We start from the raw sequence: 16,035 nt of genomic DNA, 5'->3' as shown, positions 1-16,035 counted from the left end.
TCAATGATAATGTATTCCGCTCCAGTGCCAAACGGCTATATACTTGCAGCCAGGGGTGATTTCATCATGGATATGATTATTAAAAGACTGGAAGTTCAAATTCCCTCCATATAAATGAAATGCCTTGGGGCTGTATAGGCATCACAATAAGGACTTAGTTTGTTTTGGTCTGATTGATGCTTTTTCTGCGTACCGCTCCAGCTTTGTTTGTTTATGCTAATGAGTGTGATGACCTGTTGGTGTTCCGTCTAGCAGTGAAATGGCAGCCAATGCTGCAGGAGTCGTCCATTGATCTCTGTTCAATGCATCGTTCTCATAGACAGACACAGACTTCCTGGATTAACAGAGCAAGACGGAATGAGAATGTGAAAGCGTGCCACAAGACAAGTGCGTCCCTGCTGCTTCGATAATTTATACATGATTCCATCCTCTCCATTTTGTCTCAGCATCACATTTGAAATGATCGTTTCACCGATTAATGAGGCTAATTTCCTTTCTCACTCATCACCAAGATGTCTATGCCCATTGCCATGTGAGTTTGAAATGTATCCTGACCTAAAGGAGAGGTTTCCCATTGAGAGAAACGGCTGTGTTTATACTGTATGCTGTGGTTATTACCTTCCTTTAGTGCAGTGCGTGTCAGCTGATATTGGGTTTAGAGTAAAGACATTTTCTCAGTCAAAAGCCACAACCAAAATCTCTGTACGTGTGTGAGCTTGGACAAAATATCTATGTATTCTTGCTGGACTCAGACTAACTGATAAATATTTTTGCATTGCGTTATTCAATTGCTCATTTTTGACCTTACCTTGCAGTCACTCAAAGTATTCTCAGCTGATTCACCAAATACAGGGAGGGCACTTGTATGCAATATAATGAATTAATAGATAATTATTTCAAATGACTTTTTGTCAAAGAGCGTATTATAATGGGTAACCATTTTAAAATAGCATGATATTGTTTCCCTTATCTTTGAATATTACTCAGTGTGTTAGGTGTTCCAAACTAAAATTCCACTTTCACTTCTTCACCAGCACACCACTGAGACTAGAGACATGACCATGTTTCTCATATCAGGGTGTCACGACTTCCGCCGAAGTCGGTCCCTCTCCTTGTTCGGGCAGCGTTCGGAGGTTGACGTCACCGGCTTTCTAGCCACTGCCGATCCACTTTTCATTTTCCATTTGTTTTGTCTTTGTTTTACACACCTGATTTCAATCCCACAATTGCTTGTTAATTTTTTACCCTCTGTTCCCCCATGTTTTTTTGTGAGTGACTGTTTACTGTATTTTCAGTCTGTCATAGTGTGCGTGTATTTGTTACTTTGTATATTTGACATTTTGAGTAAAAGTACGTTGATTACTCATATCTGCTGTCCTGTGCCTGACTCTCTACACCAGATACACATAGGACCCATTACACAGGGGACCAGTCAAGATACTGTGCTTCACAGAGCAACGTATTTGGTTTTGTTTCATGCTATGCTTCCTTTACTCCAGCCTACAGATCAATAATCTGTCTTTCTTTAGTAGGAAACCAAGATGGCGCCGATAGAGATGGCAGTATTTTGTTTTTTATGTATTATTTATTACGTTGATAGCCCAGAACACCTTAAGTGTTATTACATACAGCCGGGAAGAACTATTGGATATCAGAGAAACATAAACTTGCCAGCACAACCAGCACGACGACCAGGAATAGGACCTTCCAAAAGCGGATCCTTTGTCTGCACCTCCCGTGGCATTTGAACTGATTCCAGAGGCCGACCCAAAACAACGCCGTTGGAGGAGGAGAGGGTGCAGTAGCGGTCTTCTAGTGATGCTTTGGATGCGCGCACACCACCCACCGCTTCCGAGTATATTATTCGCTAATGTCCAGTCCCTAGTTTCCAAAGTTGACGAAACTAGGGCAAGAGATGCTTTCCAAAGAGAAATTCGGGATTGTAGCATGCTCATTTTCATGGAGACATGGCTAGCTTGGGACATGCTGTCGGAGTCCATACAGCCAACAGGATTTTCAGTACAATCAATTCCTCACAATCAAAGCCAACCATATTATCTCCCAAGAGAACTCTCCTCGGTTATCGTCACAGCCGTGTATATCCCCCCGCAAGTGGAAACCAAGACGGCCATCAAGGAACTTCACTGGACTTTATGCAAACCTTGTTCTCAGATTAGCTTTGTTAAAATCCCCAGCTACAATAAATGCAGCCTCAGGACGAATATCTCATTGAGGCTGAATTTATTGTAGCTGGGGATTTTAACAAAGCTAATCTGAGAACAAGGCGACCTAAACTCTATCAGCATATCAATTGCAGTACGCAAGTGAGTAACACACTCGACCACTGCTACTCTAACTTCCAGGATGCATACAAGGCCCTCCTCGCCCTCCTTTTGGCAAATCTGACCATGACTCCATCTTGCTGCTTCCCTCCTATAGGCAGAGACTGAAACAGGAAGCGCCCATGCTTAGGTCTATCCAACAATGGTCTGACCAATCGGATTCCACGCTCCAAGATTGCTTCAATCACGTGGACTGGGATATGTTCTGGGTAGCCTCAGACAACAACATTGACGTATATGCTGACTTGGCGAGTGAGTTTATAAGGGAGTGTATAGTAAATGTTGTAACCCACTGTGATTATTATAACCTTCCCTAACCAGAAACCGTGGATTGATGGCAGCATTCGAGCAAAACTGAAAGCACGTACCACTGCATTTAATCTTGGCAAGGTAACTGGAAACATGGCCGAATACAAACAGTGTAGTTATTCAATCAAACAAGCAAAGCATCAGTATAGAGACAAAGTGGATTCAATGGCTCAAACACGAGATGTATGTGGCAGGATCTGCAGACAGCCCAGTCGCAGACATCGAAATCTTGCTCCCAGAACTTCTTTACACGCTTTGTGGACAGTACAGTGCCACTGACAAGGCCTGCTACCAAAGACTGTGGGCTCTCCTTCTCCGTGGCCGATGTGAGTAAAATATTTTAACTTTTTAATCCTCACAAGGCCGCCAGCCCAGACATCCTCAGAGCATGCGCAGACCAGCTGGCTGGTGTGTTTACAGACACATTCAATCAATCCCTATTCCAGTCTGCTGTCCCCACATGCTTCAAGATGGCTACCATTGTTCATGTTCCCAAGAAAGCTAAGGTAATTGAACTAAATGACTATCGCCCCGTAGCACTCACTTCTGTCATCATGAAGTGCTTTGAGAGACTAGTCAAGGATCATGTCACCCTAGACCCACTCCAATTTGCTTACCGCCCCAATAGGTCCACAGACGATGCAATCGCTATCACACTGAACACTGCCCTCTCCCATCTGGACAAGTGGTATACCTATGTAAGAATGCTGTTCATTGACTACAGTTCAGCATTCAACACCATAGTACCCTCCAAAGCTCATCATTAAGCTTGAGACCCTGGGTCTCGACACCGCCCTGTGCAACTGGATCCTGGACTTCCTGATGGGCCGTCCCCAGGTGGTGAATGTAGGAAACAACATCTCCACTCCTCTGATCCTAAACACTGGGGCCCCACAAGGGTGCATTATCAGTCCTCTCCTGTACTCCCTGTTCACCCACTACTGCATGGCCATGCACGCCTCCAACTCAATCATCAAGTTTGCAGACAACGCTACAGTGGTAGGCTTGATTACCAACAACGACGAGATAGCCTACAGGGAGGAGGTGAGGGCCCTCGAAGTGTGGTGTCAGGAAAATAATCTCTCACCCAATCTCAGCAAAACAAAAGAGATGATCGTGGACTTCAGGAAACAGCAAAGGGACAGCAGTGAAGAAGGTGGAAAGTTTTAAGTTCCTCGATGTACATATCACAGACAAACTGAAATGGTCCACGCACACAGACAGCGCCTCTTCAACCCCAGGAGGCTGAAAAAATGTGGCTTGTCACCAAAAACCCTCACTAACCTTTACAGGTGCACAGCCTGGTATGGCAACTGCACCGCCCACAACCGCAGGGCTCTCCAGAGGGTGGTGCAGTCTGCACAACGCATCAACTGGGGCAAACTACCTGCTCTCCAGGACACCTACAACACCCGATGTCACAGGAAGGCAAGAAAGATAATTAAGGACAACAAACCCCCAAGCCACTAACTGTTCTTCCCGCTTCCATCCAGAAGGCGAGGTCGGTAGAACTGCATCAAAGCTGGGACAGAGAGATTGAAAAACAGCTTCTATTTCAAGGCCATCAGATTGTTACCAGCCACCACTAGCACAGAGAGGCGGCTGCCTACCTACAGACTTGATATCATTGGCCACTTTAATAAATGGAACACCTGTCACTTTAATAATGCCACAATAAGTACGTTTACATATCTCGCATTACTGATCTCATATTTCTATACAGTATACTGTATACTAACTACACTATCTATTCTATCCTATCTATTGCATCTTAGCCACTCTGTCACTGCTTTGTTGTGGAATTTGTTAGATATTAGTTATTTTTGTGGCATTTTTTTATATTACCTGCTGCACTTTCATATCTATAAACATTTCACTATACTCGCAAAAACATCTGCTAACCGTGTGTTTTATTTTATTTGAAAACAGTATAGATGTGTTCATTATGTGTGTTTTAACAAAATTCCTTTACATAAGATATTGAGATGTAAAATATGTGATAAATATATGTAATGTGTAGTCAAGGATTGTCCTTGAAAGAGCCCAATCCTGATTATGTGTGTGTTCTCTTCTGTACTATAACCTGGGGCCCAGGGCAGTTGGGGGCCTATGGACAGTAATAGATCTGTATCTGGGAGGAGAGTTCTCTCTGGCCATCCTCAGAGACATGAGTCAGCTCCTGGTGATTAGAGGGGAAATGATTGTGTTCCGAGGGTTGATTAACAACAATCTAGCAGCACATTTTCTTTGTGAGGTCAGCCCTTTACCCTCTCCTGCATTCTCCAATGCATTCACTCTCTCACCTCTCTTTCTTCCTCTCTCTCCTCCCCCCCTTCTCTCTCTCTCTCCATCTCTCTCTGTCTGCACCCACTCTTTCACGTCCGGCCACACATTTCTTAAATGCCAATCTCTTTCTTGAAGGCTGCGTCTGTCCATGTCTGCCACTAATAGCAGAGGAAATAGATGGAGGTCTAACTGTGAGTTTTTGTTGTGGGCCCCCAGGAGCAGGGTCTGCCTGCTCAGCAGAGAGACCTCTCACAGCACTCTCTCAATCAGCCTTATTGATCAGCACTGCTATTGGCATAATCCCTGTGAATAAAATGCTGCCCTATTGAGTCCAAATCCCTACTGGGATTCAGAATGGAGAGACATAACCTTTTGCATCTTGACTTTGTGCACTTCTATTCAAGTCCTCACCCCTAGCAGCCTTGCTCCCTTGCAGAGAGGAACGGATAGATCAAGTGGAAATGTCACAATGTGGAGTTGGAGCACAGAATCTCGCAAAAATACCTGTTTTTCTTCTTACTTTCCACAACTACAGTTTCAGCAGCAGATCAAGAGATAAATTATTGAATTGATTAATAAAATCAAGGGCAGGTCAAACCGTGTTTTTCTGGGCCTTGACTCACTTATGATGACATCAAAGAGAGAAGAAGGCTTGACTTGTGCATCTAGATACACTCCCCGTTGTTACACCAGGAACCCCCTTGACATTTGAAATAATTGGAAGATGAAAAAGACAATGTTTATACAGATTCTCAGTGTACAGAATGTGCAGTGTTTTTTAACCACATCGTAAAGAACAAGCATGATATTTTCTCGTGATTTATACTGGTGTACGAGGAGGGAAACGACCTCTTCACATTTACTTTCCGATTTCAGAACAATTTCAACTTCCTAGAAAAAAGATTGCTTTAGTAATCTCAATAAGTGTTGCAAATGGTTAGAAATAGGGAATCCTTTCGGTCCATTTCTTAACATTAGCAGGCACTAGCCTTTTGGTCCGTCAATATCCCTTTTCTCTCTGTTACTGCCATAAGAAATTGCCTTTATCATTTATTTCCCTGAGCCTCAGAATGACTTTAGGTAGTCGAGTAATTTCCCATATCATGTATTTATTTAGTAATTAATATGTATTGATTTATTTATTTGTGTATTAATCTATGATCTATGTATTTAATATTAAATAGTACACAGTCCTTTTTCATTAGTTCTGTTGTTGTAAAGTTACTGTTTCTCAGTGGTCCTTTGTTTTCTGTTTGGCTGGAATATAGGGCAGTACAGTTTGGGTGCTTTTATCTGAAACAGTCTGTGTGCTGCTGTTCCGTAGCAGTTTTTTCCGGCAGCTCGCGGGATTGAGAAGACCCTTTCTGGGCAGCGTGTGAGTCCCCGCTGCCACGTTCACTGGGAACGAGACATAAGAAGGGTCCAGACAGTTATGGAGGACGGAGTGCTCTGAGGAGGAGAGCGGTGGTGTGGGCGAGCCGGCTTGACTAGGACTGGGCTCACTGTCGTCAGTGTCTGGGGTCGCACAGCCGCCCTTCTCCTCATCTCCCTCCTCTTCATCCTCCTCGTCATCATCACAGCACAGGGCGTGGTATAGAATCTTGTCACTGAAGCGGACTCTCTCTCTGGTGCCAGACGTGCGAGAGGTCTTGTGGCTGTGTGTGGAGCTGGTGGCCTCTTCGCTGGCACTGGATGAGTCTGGGGTGACTATGAGAGGTCCGTTAGGGATGGGCAGCCCCCCATTCATTTGGGAGTAGGCTGAGGCGGTTGTGGGGGGTGGGGTTGGGGTCTGGGTCTGGGTAGGGATGCACCCACGCCCCGCCCCCGGCTCCAGCCCTGCATCCGTGGGCTGCTCTGTTGGCGCTGCTTTGTGGGCGGCGTTTGCTGCAGCGACGGAGGCCTCCAGATAGCTGCAGAACTCCCAGCTGTCTGAGAGCACGTCAGGATTGAGGAAGTCCAGCCTGAAGGCCTCTCCCAGGCCCCTCTCGCTGCTGGACGTGCTACTCGCTGTGGCCACTGTCCAGTCATCCAGCTCCAGGTCAAAGTCAAAGTCTGACGTCAGCTTGTCTATCTGACCCACCACCTAGAAGAGTAGAGAGAGGGCAGAATAGATGTTTAGAAGATATGGTCTACATCATTATACATTATGTTTTTGACTTAATATGTTGTTAACTATACATGATTATCCTTTCCATTATCAAGACAAATACTTCACACACCACCTGGGATAGCAAGGAGGGAGGCGCGAGGGGGGGGGGGCAGATGATTTGAAGGTATAGACATGTTTTTAAACACTACTTTGCAATGATATGATGTTTTAACGTCCACTGTGAAGACATACAGTGGGGTCTGAAATGATTGAAACCCTTGATGAAGATGAGCAAAAATGACATGTTTAAAATCAATAATTCAAATACTGAGCTATATTGTATTGTCATTTGTATTTTACTAGAAATGCTCAGAGAAAGAGATTTTGTTTAGTAAGTAATAAAACATATCTGAAAAAGGTAGGGTTGAAAATGATTGACAACCTTTCGATACTTCACCTTGCGAGGATAACGGCACTGAGCCTTTTTCTCAAATGTTTTATGAGTTTGTTAATGCAGTGGGAGGGATCCTACACCATTCCTCCATACAGAATCCTTCCAGATCCTAGATCCACGTCTGCCCTTAAGGACTGCCAATTCAAACCTCAGGTTTTCAATGGGGTTCAAGTCCGGAGACAGATGGCCATTGCAAAATGTTGATTTTGTGGCCAATTCACCAATTATTTATGGATTTTGTTGTGTGCTTGGTGTTATTGTCTTGCTGGAAGATCCACTTGTGGCCAAGATACAGCCTCCTGGTAGAGACAACCAGGTTTTTTGCTAAAATGTCCTATACTGGGTAAATTTTGTGATGCCGTTGACCTTCACAACGGCCCTAGGAACAGTGGAAGCATAACATCAAAGATCTGCCCTGAATTGTAAGACACTGTCACTTTTTATTTTATTTGTACCTTTATTTAACCAGGCAAGTCAGTTAAGAACACATTCTTATTTTCAGAACAACAGATTTGTACCTTGTCAGCTCGGGGGTTTGAACTCACAACCTTCCGGTTACTAGTCCAACGCTCTAACCACTAGGCTACCCTGCCACCCCACTAGCTGGCTACCACCTGGTACTATACCCTGCACCTTAGAGGCTGCTGCCATATTTACATAAAATCATTGAACAATGGTCACTTTAATAATGCTTACATACTGTTTTAACCACTTTATACTGTATTCTAGTCATGGCTCATATTATATAACTACTGCTGTACATACCTTTTCGATTCATATACTGTCTACACTGTCTATACATACCATTCATATATACATGCATGTACATATTTATTTATATTCCGGACATTGCTCGTTTTGATAATGCTCATTCTGATGTCTTAATTTATTGTTCTTTTTTACAAAATAAAAAAATGTTGATTAGAGGTGTATTGTTATTGTATTGCTAGATATTGATGCATTGTTTGAGCATAATCCTTTCGCTGCACCTGCGATAACAACAATAAAACTGTGTCTGCGACCAATAAACTTTGATTCGATTTTGATTTGATCTAACACCATATTTTACAGTAGGTAAAATAGAAAATACGGTGGTGGATCTTTGATGTTATGTGGCTATTTGCTTCCACTGGTCCTAGGGCCATTGTTAACAGCATCATGAACTTTATTCAGTACCAGGAGGCTACCAGGAGGCTGAAATTTGGCCACAAGTAGATCTTTTAGTAAGACAATAACCTTAAACACACATCGAAATCCACAAAGAAATGTTTAATTGGCCACAAAATCAACATTTTGCAATGGCCATCTCAGTCTCCGGACTTGAACCCCATTGAAAACCTATGGTTTGAACTGAAGAGGGCAGTCCATAAGAGCAGTAAAATGATATCAAAGATCTGGAAGGATTCTGTATGGAGGAATGGTCTAAGATCCCTCCCAATGTGTTCTCCAACATTTTTTTAAAGGCTCAATGCCCGTTAACCTCGTGTGGTAAGGTATTCAAAGACATTAAAAACAGGAGTGCCAATAATTTTGACCCCTACCTTTTTTTGAGAAAGAAAATTATCATTTGGTAAACAAAATCTCTTTCTCTGAGAAATTGTATTAGTTTAAAATAACGTAATTTCCCTTTTTTTTAAAGCACAGGTCTACAATATAGTTCCGTATTTGAATTATTTGTTTTATGCAGTCATTTTTCACTCTTTACACGATTCGATTTAAGATACATATACATTCTACTAGTATGAAGAAAATGTACTTCACACTAAATCAAGCCGTAATGAAGCTTGACTTTCACCCACTGTACAGGGAGTCAAACTAGCAGGGTAGTTTATCAACCTGGCTTGGCAAAATCAACCTCAATACTCCTCATCAGCACCCACCCACGCTGTATGAGTGTTTATGGTCTCATGAATAGAAAGCACTTGAACCCACAACACCATTGATTTTGTTGATTTGCTGATGGCACATAAAATTCGAGCCTCAAACACTTGACATTTGAGCACCTTAATCAACACATCGCACTCTCGTAAGCAATCTATTGTAAAATGGAAAAATGCTCAGCATTCATGTAGTTTGTAAGTGATACATTTCTCTAAACCATTCCACAATTAATACCAGTGTTTCTCAGAACATGTGCATATGGAATTGGAGCAACATTTTTGTTGAAGTGCTGAGATATGCTGATCTTTTTTCCACCTAAATCTGCTATTTGCTATTTGCCTCTGTGCTTTCAACTGCTCATTGTGACATCAAATGAGCAGTATCAGAAAAACAATCCCCTGTCTGCATGAGGGATTAAAACCCTAATGAATTATTTCAGCACAATGACTTTAAAGGAGCAATTAACAGTCCCAAAGACCTGACTACACAAATACCCTGATTAAAAACCCAGTATCATTCAGCTGATGTGCTAACTGATTGCTCAGGTGATATCTAGTGCAAACACAGCCATTTGGCATCAAAGAGCTTCATAATCTCTGACAGATCACGACAGGACAGAATCTTACATAAATACAGTGGGGCAAAAAAGAATTTAGTCAGCCACCAATTGTGCAAGTTCTCCCACTTAAAAAGATGAGAGAGGCCTGTAATTTTCATCATAAGTACACTTCAACTATGACAGACAAAATGAGAAAAATCCAGAAAATCACATTGTAGGATTTTTAATGAATTTATTTGCAAATTATGGTGAAAATAAGTATTTGGTCACCTACAAACAAGCAAGATTTCTGGCTCTCACAGACCTGTAACTTCTTCTTTAAGAGGCTCCTCTGTCCTCCACTCATTTCAATGGCACCTGAATATTAATGGCACCTGTTTGAACTTGTTATCAGTATAAAAGACACCTGTCCACAACCTCAAACAGTCACACTCCAAACTCCACTATTGCCAAGACCAACGAGCTGTCAAAGGACACCAGAAATAAAATTGTAGACCTGCACCAGGCTGGGAAGACTGAATCTGCAATAGGTAAGAAGCTTGGTTTGAAGAAATCAGCTGTGGGAGCAATTATTAGGAAATGGAAGACATACAAGACCACTGATAATCTCTCTCGATCTGGGGCTCTCACTGTTCTTGTGATCAAAATGATCACAAGAACAGTGAGCAAAAATCCCAGAACCACACGGGGGGACCTAGTGAATGAAAGTAACAAAGCCTACCATTAGTAACACCATGCTGCCAAGGACTCAAATCCTGCAGTGCCAGACGTGTCCCCCTGCTTAAGCCAGTACATGTCCAGGCCCGTCTGAAGTTTGCTAGAGAGCATTTGGATGAAGATTGGGAGAATGCCATATGGTCAGATGAAACCAAAATAGAACTTTTTGGTAAAAACTCAACTCGTCGTGTTTGGAGGACAAAGAATGCTGAGTTGCATCCAAAGAACACCATACCTACTGTGAAGCATGGGGGTGGAAACATCATGCTTTGGGGCTGTTTTTCTGCAAAGGGACCAGGACGACTGATCCGTGTAAAGGAAAGAATGAATGGGGCCATGTATCGTGAGATTTTGAGTGAAAACCTCCTTCCATCAGCAAGGGCATTGAAGATGAAAGGTGGCTGGGTCTTTTAGCATGACAATGATCCCAAACACAACGCCCAGGCAACGAAGGAGTGGCTTCGTAAGAAGCATTTCAAGGTCCTGGAGTGGCCTAGCCAGTCTCCAGATCTCAACCCCATAGAAAATCTTTGGAGGGAGTTGAAAGTCTGTGTTGCCCAGCAACAGCCCCAAAACATCACTGCTCTAGAGGAGATCTGCACGGAGGAATGGGCCAAAATACCAGCAACAGTGTGTGAAAACCTCATGAAGACTTACAGAAAACGTTTGACCTCTGTCATTGCCAACCAAGGGTATATAACAAAGTATTGAGATAAACTTTTGTTCCTGTCCAAATACTTATTTTCCACCATAATTTGCAAATAAATTCATTAAAAATCCTACAATGTGATTTTCTGGATTTTTTTTCTAATTTTGTCTGTCATAGTTCAAGTGTACCTATGATGAAAATTACAGGCCTCTCTCATCTTTTTAAGTGGGAGAACTTGCACAATTGGTGGCTGACTAAATACTTTTTGCCCCACTGTATGTAGAGTGTCTATTTAGAAAATAGAAAAAGAACAAAGCCTTGCATTGCCCACCAACAACGGTTCACAGATGGAGCAAAACATTTTTGAAGTTCTCACATGGACTATAGGGAGGCTACAGCATACAACAGAGGAGCGATGGAGGGTATTATCATACTATACTATATGATGCTTCTCCACCTGCATTGCTTGCTGTTTGGGGTTTTAGGCTGGGTTTCTGTACAGCACTTTGAGATATCAGCTGATGTACGAAGGGCTATATAAATAAATTTGATTTGATTTGATTTGATATTTGTCCAAAACGTACCGATTTGTATTATTTACAAACCCAAAGCGTCCTGTTCTTATCATAGTCCATATCATGGTAGTGAATTCAACCATCTGCATTTGAACCAGTCTTGGAACAGCCCATCCTCATATTCCTGATTTCAATCATTCTGTTTCTTTGTAGTATATCTAATGCAGGCATGTGACGTGTGTATCTGTATAGGGCTTTGGGTAAACAGATTGTCAGGTTTGTGTATGGCGTGCATAGGTTTCTGTGTGGGTGTGCCAGGCCTGGCTGAGCAGCTTTGCATGCCACAGGAGCCACAGTACCAGGGCTATGTTTTTCCTCCATTGACAGTCAGCCCTGTGGGAGCAGATCCTCTGTGGGGGCACTAAGCGGCGAGCTGAATGGGTAAACCAACCTGTCTGTTGAATGATTTGCAGACTTTAAACTAATGCGGGATGATTCTCACACCCAGAGGGAATGGAATGGCTTTGTTTAGTTGATTACTCATCCTGGGAAAAAAAAGGGATATAATTGAATCAATGTGTTTAGAAAAGTATGGTCTGTCAGAATCATTTCACCAGTCCGCCTGAACGCCTGACGCTGACCTAATTTAACTGCCTTAATTGGAAATCAATTAATAAAGAACAGAGGCATATCATTTCCAGTCATAATATGTTAGACAAATCCCTTTTGTAAAAAACAAAATGGATTTGAATACAAAAGAATGGCAAACACTGACTACCAGCCAAAGCCTTTTTGACTGACACATCTGCTAAGATAAGATATTTAAATACTACAAATTATGATTATAGTCGTTAAACATCATTGGTGGCCCAGCTCACATCCTATCATGAGATATTCTCCCCAGGATTAACCCACCGCGAGCCCTCTCTCCCAGGCACTGTTACACTGTCATCAGCTTCCAGCATGTACGCAAATTTAGCTTGATAGGTCTAGGTCACATATGTTTTATTAGTTTTATTTATTTAACTAGGCAAGTCATTTAAGAACAAATTCTTATTTTCAATGACGGCCTAGGAACAGTGGGTTAACTGCCTGTTCAGGGGCAGAACAACTGATTTTGTACCTTGTCAGCTCGGGGATTTGAACTTGCAAGAACAACATATGGGCTCAATACAGCAACAGTGATCAGTAATCTCAGTCTTTTCTTCCAGGAAGAAGGAAAAATGTGGCATGAGTGAGCTATAGAGTGAATTATTGGGTAAACAGATTGCCTAAGCGTAAAGGATGAATGAACACATCAGGAACAAGTCATTAGTGAGGGACACACTGTGTTTGGAATGGAGAGAGCACAATGAGGACCAGCAACAGTAATTACAAGCTTTAGAGTAAAATCACATCCTTTTGTTGGGTTCCATAGCTCAGGATGTCACAGCAGATTGCAGCTGGACCACGACACAGAATCGGCTTTGAAACATTGTTTGGCTTAACACCTGACTTGTAAAAGAGCACTTTTTCGTTTGAATAGAGCTAAACACTCTTCATATTTACAAATGCTGACAAGTAGAATATAACAGGAAACCTTGTGGCACAATTGTTGGACCTCAGGGTGCAAGGCCACTGGTTTCCATCCACCCCTCGCCATTTTCTATGGAATTGTTATTTGGTCCTTTGTAGCTCAACTGCAATACAGTTGTAGCTACAGTGACCTATCCAGTCCACTTATTACTGTTTCAGTAACAACATCAAGGTTTTACTGCTAACCTACAAAGCATTACATGGGCTTTCTCCTACCTATCTTTCCGATTTGGTCCTGCCATACACACCTACACGTACGCTACGGTCACAAGAGCAGGCCTCCTAATTGTCCCTAGAATTTCTAAGCAAACAGCTTGAGGCATGACTTTCTCCTATAGAGCTCCATTTTTATGGAATGGTCTGTCTACCCATGTGAGAGACGCAGACTCGGTCTCAACCTTTAAGTCTTTATTGAAGACTCATCTCTTCAGTAGGTCTGATGATTGAGTGTAGTCTGGCCCAGGAGTGTGAAGGTGAACGGAAAGGCACTGGAGCAACGAACCGCCCTTGCTTTCTCTGCCTGGCTGGTTCCCCTCTCTCCACTGGGATTCTCTGCCTCTAACCCTATTACAGGGGCTGAGTAACTGGCTTACTGGTGCTCTTCCATGCCGTCCCTAGGAGGGGTGCGTCACTTGAGTGGGTTGAGTCACTGACGTGGTCTTCCTGTCTGGGTTGGCGCCCCCCCCCCCTTGGGTTGTGCCGTGGCGGAGATCTTTGTGGGCTATACTCGGCCTTGTCTCAGGATGGTAAGTTGGTGGTTGAAGATATCCCTCTAGTGGTGTGGGGGCTGTGCTTTGGCAAAGTGGGTGGGGTTATTTCCTGCCTGTTTGGCCCTGTCCGGGGTTATCATCGGATGGGGCCACAGTGTCTCCTGACCCCTCCTGTCTCAGCCTCCAGTATTTATGCTGCAGTAGTTTATGTGTCGGGGGGTCAGTCTGTTATATCTGTATTTCTCCTGTCTTATCCGGTGTCCTGTGTGAATTTAAGTATGCTCTCTCTAATTCGCTCTTTCTCTCTTTCGCTCTTTCTCTCTTTCTCTCTTTCTCTCTTTCTCTCTCTCGGAGGACCTGAGCCCTAGGGCCATGTCTCAGGACTACCTGGCTTGCTGTCCCCAGTCCACCTGGCCGTGCTGCTGCTCCAGTTTCAACTGTTCTGCCTGTGGCTATGGAACCCTGACCTGTTCACTGGACGTGCTACCTGTCCCAGACCTGCTGTTTTCAACTCTCTAAGACAGCAGGAGTGGTAGAGATACTCTCAATGATCGGCTATGAAAAGCCAACTGACATTTACTCCTGAGGTGCTGACCTGTTGCACCCTCAACAACTACTGTGATTATTATTATTTGACCATGCTGGTCATTTATGAACATTTGAACATCTTGGCCATGTTCTGTTATAATCTCCACCCGGCACAGCCAGAAGAGGACTGGCCACCCCCCATAGCCTGGTTCCTCTCTAGGTTTCTTCCTAGGTTTTGGCCTTTCTAGGGAGTTTTTCCTAGCCACCGTGCTTCTACACCTGCATTGCTTGCTGTTTGGGGTTTTTGGCTGGGTTGCTGTACAACACTTTGAGATATCAGCTGATGTAAGAAGGGCTATATAAATAAATTTGATTGAATTTGATTGATAATGACTACAGAGAAGATAGATGAGTTGTTTTCTTTCTTTTTCGGGAGATACATCCACACTCTCTATTTATCCATTGTCTGTGCCGGCATGATTGTGGCAGCTTGTGACTGTGACAGACTCAAAACAATCCCAGCTCGGCTCGAAGCACATGATCATAATTGGGCCAAGTACTCAAAACTGAGCCTCGTCCTTTTGGAGTGCTCAAAGGTGGCTTTGTGAGAAAGGCTGTGTGTGAATGTCAGCTGAGGTTTACCACCCCCAACTCTCCATCTGCCATGATTGGCCTGCTGGGTAATTGATGGTCAGGCTGAAGAAGGGTACTTGGAGCACATCCTGTGACAGAGCCTTACAGTGAGGAGGGGGAACCAGGAGGGAAGTATTTGGACATGGAGTGATGGTTGAAGCTGTGATTCTCTGTTAAAGCCTTAGCTCTGCTCTCATCTGCAGAGAGCTGTCTGAGATAGTGCAGTGGTGATCTCTGAATTCGATTCAGTAGTGTCCTCTATGAAAGGGCCATTCTTCAGTTGAAACAATGAACAAAGTGGACACCCCACCTCTGTTTTGGTAAACAGCTGAGGGATTTACAGACAGAACTATGGAAGCAAGGACCAACCAGCCATGATATCAAAATGATAGTTTTAACCATGTTTTGAATCCATGCAGTGTTTGTTGACATTTACAATGTTTACAAACACTTGAGTAAAACAAGCTTATATTTTGGATTTTAACTGGGTGCGACACGAACTAAGTTTATGAGGCATTTCTAAGTTATATTCTTCAAAAATCAATGTGTATATATCATTGATTTCTAAGACAAAAAAATTGATGTAGCTACTGCAGATTGCTTATTAAACCCCCCCCCCCCCCCCCCCCTTGCTTTCCTAACGTTCCCCGCTACATAAAACGGTAATGTAGCCAATTATATACCAGGGGTGTCAAAGCTTTATTTCTACTACCTGTCTGTGTGTAATGTCCTGTCTCGGAGTTGGGCTCCTTTTATGCAGTTTGTCTTGTTGTTCCGGTCGTTGTATT

General features: G+C 43.2%; 1 protein-coding gene across 2 annotated transcripts in view; it reads right to left on the bottom strand.

The window, feature by feature from the left end:
• Positions 1-5,580: 5,580 nt before the first annotated feature.
• Positions 5,581-16,035, bottom strand: part of LOC109886975 (inhibitory synaptic factor 1) — a 54,653-nt gene continuing 44,198 nt past the window's right edge. For both annotated transcript variants that reach the window (XM_020478506.2, XM_020478511.2), the window contains exon 3: positions 5,581-7,020. In XM_020478506.2, coding sequence (XP_020334095.1) covers positions 6,169-7,020 — 852 coding nt within the window. In that variant the 3' untranslated portion in view covers positions 5,581-6,168. The remainder of the gene's footprint in view (positions 7,021-16,035) is intronic.

Source organism: Oncorhynchus kisutch, linkage group LG3 (assembly GCF_002021735.2).
Source record: "Oncorhynchus kisutch isolate 150728-3 linkage group LG3, Okis_V2, whole genome shotgun sequence".
Taxonomy (NCBI): Eukaryota; Metazoa; Chordata; class Actinopteri; order Salmoniformes; family Salmonidae; genus Oncorhynchus; species Oncorhynchus kisutch.
This window is presented reverse-complemented; position numbering and strand designations above follow the sequence as displayed.